Source organism: Gracilinanus agilis, chromosome X, assembly GCF_016433145.1.
Source record: "Gracilinanus agilis isolate LMUSP501 chromosome X, AgileGrace, whole genome shotgun sequence".
NCBI classification, from domain to species: domain Eukaryota; kingdom Metazoa; phylum Chordata; class Mammalia; order Didelphimorphia; family Didelphidae; genus Gracilinanus; species Gracilinanus agilis.
Window position 1 is genome coordinate 73,551,768 of NC_058136.1, and position 6,052 is coordinate 73,557,819.

The following is a 6,052-nucleotide window of genomic DNA, read 5'->3' on the forward strand; positions in this document are numbered from 1 at the left end:
AACAGAGAAGAAGGGAGGAGAAAGCGACAGAGATCAACGGGGGAATAACTATCCGCCCCCAAGACTTGGGAAGATCCCCAGAGTCACTGGCGGTCTCGACTAGGAGAGCCGCTTGGCCTCCCTCCTAGCAGCTGCCTTGGAGCACTACTCTCAGCTCCTTCGTTGTGGCAGCGGCCGTGCTCTTCTCTTGCTGGGGCCCCTCTCTGCCAAGGCAGACCTCTCTCTGCTATTTGTGTGGCTTCTGTGACCCAGGCCAAAACCCAACCAAGTGGGCGTGCCAGCTCTTCAGGCTGTCCTTGACTGGCAGGAGCTACTGTTCTCCTTGCTTCACAGTCCTGGCCGCGCAGCACCAAGGGAAAGTTGCAGTTCCTCCGGGGTCCTGCACATGCCTGGGGGCGGCCAGCTGGGCCAGCCCAACCACTCTTTAGGGGAAGGATTATTGACCGCGCGCTTGGGATTCCAAAGCCCAGACAAAAGCCAGTCCCTTCCCTGTAGGAGCCTAGGCTGGTGGGGGCGGGCACGGGGTGATTCGAAAAGGGAGAGGGCGCTGGTAGCTGGGGCAGGGGCAGGAGGAGCCGGAAAGGGCAGATTCGAGAAGGGGGAGGGGAGGAAGGCAGGCTTCCCAGCCGTAGGAGGGGGCCACCTGTCCGCACAAGGGTGTGTAGACGGGCTGTAGAGTGTGCGAGGAGTAGCAGAAGAGGCAGGTATTCTGGAAGGAGGCCGCTGCGGAGGGGGATGGGAAAAGGGATACACATACAGATACCTCTATAGAAATCTTAGCTTTCGTCCTATTAAGGCAGAAGGGCCTAAGCGACTCCCCGCCCCCCCCCCCACGGGGTGGCACAGCCAGGAAGTGTTTGCGCCCGAGTCCTGCCAGTGCCAGGCTTGGAGCTCTGTCCTTGGTGCTGCCTGGCTGCCAGAGACAAGGTCTTTCTTTGGAAAGAATCCTGGCAGCTGGATGGAGCCTGGGCTGAGGCCCCTCCAGGGGGGCTCCCTCACCAAGCCTCCCATCAGACGAGGGGAGCACAAAGAGGCAGACAGCCCAGGCCTGAATTCGAGCTCTGCCACTTACGGCCTGTGTGCTGCCTCTCTGATTCTGGCCATCCCGTCTTGGCCCTCTGAAGGCGGCTTTGGTTTTTGGAAACGGACTTGAATATGGGCAAGTAAGGGGGGTGGTCGAGCTGAAGGGCACCCACGAGGGCCGCAGCCCTGGCGTGACCACGAGCTAATAGCCTGGATCTACGAGGGGACGGGACCTCAGAGGCCGGCCACTCCAGCTCCCCGCCCTCTCCAGAAGAGGAAGCTGAGGCCCGAGGACAGGACCGTGGGGTCGTCAGGGGGCTCGAGACCGAGATCCTCCCCTCCACTGGCACCGAAGCCCGGAAAGGGCTTGAAGTCCCCGAGGTGGGCAGCCCCGATCTCGGCCCTTGGCCAGCTGGCAAGGGATGCTGTGCCCGGCCATGAGGCTCGGCGGGCGCCTGCTTCTCGGGTCAGGGCTGGGGCGAGCCATCAAGGATGTGCCCGTCAAAAGTGGACAGTCCCGCGAGAGCAGTTCGTCCCGGAGGGGCCGAGAAAGAGCTGAGCTCGGGGGCTACAGGGACAAGCGGAGCAGCCAGCAAAAGGCCCTTCTGGGGGTGGGCGTGGAGGGCGCCTCACGTTCCCTTTCCTGTAGCCTTTGGGAGCTAAGCAAACACGGGAGCTGCTCCAGCTCTCCCGGCCTTCGCTCTCGCCACCACCTCTGCTCGCCTCCATGCTTCCAGGTTCCCCCCCAAGTGCCACCCAATGGGGGCTGGTCAGTGAGACCGAACCGGCCAGGGAGGAGGCGACTCTTCTGGCCCACTTAAGCCAGCCGAAGGCCCTCTGCCATGCTTACAGTGGAGCAGTGAGTGGTCCCGCCTCCTGCCCTCGCCCCCTCCGTGTGGGTCCCTCGAGAATGCACCGGGCGGCCAGCGGGTGGCCTCCTCGGTGGGTGGTTTGGAGAAGAGAGGAGGCACCCGCGAGAGGCCGCCCCACTCGGCTCCCTCTTCCCAGGAATGCCGAGCCTCGGAGAAACGGCTAGGAATACTCGGGATTCCCATAATAGAATCTGAGAACCGGGAGCTCTTTGAACTCATCTCATCGAAGGCACCCTTTTTGCAGAAGGAGAAACTGAGGCACAGTGATGGCAAGGCGTTGCTTCGGGCTCGAAGGGACTCTTTCCCAATAAAACCAAGCCCCGTCAGACAAAGCTTTATGGCTGGGGGAGGGTGCTGGGAGAGCGTTGGGGAGTTGCGAATGAATGCTCGAGAACTCCTCCTCACTGAACCCTGTGGGCTCCCTCCTAACACAGCCTGGAGTCCCGAGTTCTACAAGGCCCTGGCAAGGCGGCCGGTGTATGTATGAGCACAAAGAGGCTCACCAGCACCTCACCAGGAAGCTCCTGGCGCCAGAGTGGGCTCCCCCTCTCAGGGCTCCTCACGTCCCCAGCCCAGAGGCCCTCCCGAGGAGAACTTGCCTGCTCCGCGCCCGCTCTCCGGGCGAGCCCCCCAAGCAGCCTCTGGCCCAGAACGAGCGCCGCCGCCGCCGCCCCCCTCTGTGGGCCTCCACAGTGCTTCGGGGCCGCTTTGGGGTCCCGCCTCGCCCTGCCCCCCCTTCCAGACCCACCTGTCCTCGCCGGGGGCTGCCCTTCGGCGCGGCGGCGGCCCAGCGTCCCGGCTTTATTTGGAAGGCGACGGCAGTGCCTTCGGGGACCTCGTCTGAGGGCTGATTAAATCCATCTCGAGTGGAGCCGCACCGGGAGGTCCCCCGAGGCCCGGCTGCTATTTTCGCAAAGAGCACGTGCTTGTTAGAGCTGATTAAAGCTCCCCCTCCCCCGACTTGGAGGCCGCCTCCGGGTCGCTGTAGGGGCGCCGCTCCTGGAAGAAGTTCTGGTCCTGTTAGTGGAGCCCGAGGGACCCGGCGCAGCTCCCGAGCGTTTTAATGAGCCAGCGAGTGCTCCTGCTCCAGAGCTCTTCCTCTAATGACCTCCAAAGGCGAGGCGAGGCGAGGCGAGGCGAGGCGCCCCTCCCCCCATGACTGGGCCGCGGGCTCCCGGTGAGCTCCCGGCCGCGTGGTAGAGCCGGCGGCGGCGCCCGGAAGCCGGTCCTTGGCGGCGTTTCGCTTTCCGGGTTCTGAAAGCCGCCGTGGCCCTTCCCTGGCACTGCGTCCTCTTGGGCTCAGGCACAGGTCTGCGGCTGCATTTCCCCCCTCTCGTCCCAAACCTCAGGCCACTCTCCACGGCCTCTGTGGCCCGCCCGAGTCCTAGCCTTGGCACCGGGGGCAGCCAAGTCACCTTCTCAGGCCGGGAGAAGAAGCCTGTCTCGGCTTCCTGCTCCCCCAGCTCAGGGTCTGCTGACTTGACCCGGGTCTGGCCTGCCTGGGCCGCTCACAGCGCCCGCCCCGGCTTCCTTCCTGCCGTTACTCCCCGGCCTCTGGGCCTTTGCCCATTGCAGGCCCCTCAAGAGTCCCCGAGCCATCATGCAGCCCTTGGCTGAAAGAGAACCCACTGGCCATGGCCCTGGCCCAGCCACCAGGGCTTTCTCAGGGCTTTCTCAGGGCAGCCGGCCACCTCCGGACAGCACAATTTTCCTGACCCGCAAGCCCACTTCCGGTCTCTGCAGCTCCCATCCATCAGTCGACCCAAATGTGTGTCCTTAGTGCTCCAGGCTTTCCCTCTCCTTCCCCACGACAGCCTTCCAGACACTTAAACAGCTCTCCGGAGCCCCTTACATGACATCCTCTTTGCTCCAGTCTAAGCACCCCAACTTCTTTTGACAGATGGCCCCGTGGCTGACCATCCTTCTGTCATCTCGGGGGACTCCCGTCTGGCCATGCCTACACTGGCATCCAGAATGGATCACGCCCGACCAGAGCAACAAAAGCATTGTATACCTAGAGTCAGGAAGACCTGAGTTCAAATTTGGATTCAGAGCACCTGGACAAGTCACTTTACTTCTCTTAACCTCGATTTCCCCATCTATAAAACGGGGCTAATAAGAGCACCGAGATCCAAAGGCTGTGGCAAGCTTAGTTCAAATGAAATCATATTTGTAAAAGCGCTCGACACAGTCTCGAGATCTCTTTATCATCTCTGATAATCTGATAAGGACAGCTTAGTTGATAAGGAAATAACAGGATCCTGGAGTTGTCTTTTAGCTCATGCTTCCAGCTCTGGCTCCAGGAGCCTCGAGGTTATTATATGTATTTCAAGACTCATTTCACACAAAAGAACCCCCCGAAACTTTGCAGATGCGCAGAAGATACAAGTTATGTCACATCAAAACACAAAAGGTCTCATTGGCCTCAGAATAGAACAAGGCCAAGGCTGAATGTTGGCTGGGTTCTTCTCAGAAAGCCAAGTCGGGGAATATTTTCTCAGGGATGAATTGCCCCTGCTAAGGGTTTGGCCTTGGCTGTACCAGGCAGCTGCATTCCTGGCCAAAGGGTAAGAGTGTTAACCTCTTAAATGTAGGTTTGCTAGGAACTTAAAGCTTTTCAATAGGGCCACGATACTTTTCAACAAGAAATCACCAGGATCACAAAAGGGATCAAAGGGGGAGTCCCATATTTTTATCTATTCTCTTATTGGCTTCCCACAGCACGGTTCCTGGATCTAGTAGCTTCTGTATAAATGGCTTGTTTCTTTCCTTCTTTCCTCTTTGTGAGGGCAAAATGTGGTGATATTTATAGAGCACTTTGCAAGCCTTCAAATGCCAGAGAAATGCTATTTAATCAATGCTCATCAAAAATCTCCCAAGGCAGCACACAGTAGGACTGACCTGGACTCACAGGATTTCTGAGATGCTTCAGAAGCAAGATTGTTCAACTGTCCCTTAGCAACACCTCCTACAAGTTGAGATTTGACCTGGGGACTCCACAAGGCCACCTCGAAGGTTGGGGGGGGGGCTCTCTTCTAGTGCATAGATTACATGTGAGAAGAGTTCCCACCCTTTAAAAAGAAATTTGAGTCTCGAATTGCCTCCCTCCCTCCCCCGTGAGGTGGTCGGCAATCTGATGGAGATTTTACAGATGGGGATTTCTTAAGGTGCTAGAGTTGATGCAGAACGTCTCCCTCCAGAAGTCTTCGACCCTTTCCAGTCTACTTAGCATCCCGGGGAAAGAGCACTCAAGTGGAGAAAGCACACGTGGCAAAGGGGCACCTCGTGGCGCCTGGAAGTCCTTTTCTTTAGGCAAGGTGGAGCTCCTTTGCTATCTCGCTAGCTGCTCGAAAGCATTTCGGTTTGGAATTTGCTCCATATTCTCTCCTACCTACGGGGTCTTCAGTCTGTCCAAACACAATTCCTCCACAGCTTCACTTCAGCCTGAAGGACTTTGGCCACTTGGTCCGATGCCTCTGCCACTGGGATGGACTCATTGATTGAGATTCATTCCCACTTCACTCTCATTGCCTCCTCACTTACTTAGTGAAGGCTAAGCGACTCGACGTGTTGGGTCATCACGTAGGCTTCCAAGCTCTTCCTGCTTTCTCCTACCCCACCGAGCTTGAAGCCTCCTAAAGCCTCTACAGAGCATTTGCCTTTCCCCTCGAATACTGCCAACCAGCCACATCAAGCTCACTCTATTAGGAAGTTGTTTTTTAACCCAACTATAGGACTTGAAATGCAGCCTCCGGCTTCTTGCATGGAGCCACTGTCCTACTCCAACCAAATCTTTTGGCATCCTGATGGTGTCGATTCCGAGTGTCCACCATCCCTCCCAGATTTCTGTCACCTGCAAATTAGAGAACCCTGGATCTAAAGCCTCGAGGACGATGGTAGCAGCATAGTGCCAACTACTGATACTTGGGATCTCCTTCCAAGTGGAAGTCAACTCATTCATGACTTCTCTGTGGTTCCAGTTACCCATTTCTTGCTCTTAAAATGTTTTGATTCCTTCTCCTCCTCCTCCTCCTTCTATTATCCTCCTCCTACTTCTTCTCCTCTTCCTTTCTTCCTCTTCCTCCTTCTTCTCCTCCTGCTTCTCCTCCTTCTCCTCCTTCTTTTCCTCCTCCTCCTCCTCTTCCTCTTCCTCCTCC

At 57.6% G+C, this 6,052-nt stretch overlaps 1 protein-coding gene across 1 annotated transcript in view; it reads right to left on the minus strand.

The window, feature by feature from the left end:
• Positions 1–2,834: 2,834 nt before the first annotated feature.
• The window catches only part of G6PD (glucose-6-phosphate dehydrogenase), a 14,569-nt gene continuing 11,351 nt past the window's right edge, over positions 2,835–6,052 (minus strand). Inside the window, exon 11 of the mRNA XM_044682925.1 lies at positions 2,835–2,912. Coding sequence (XP_044538860.1) covers positions 2,835–2,912 — 78 coding nt within the window. The remainder of the gene's footprint in view (positions 2,913–6,052) is intronic.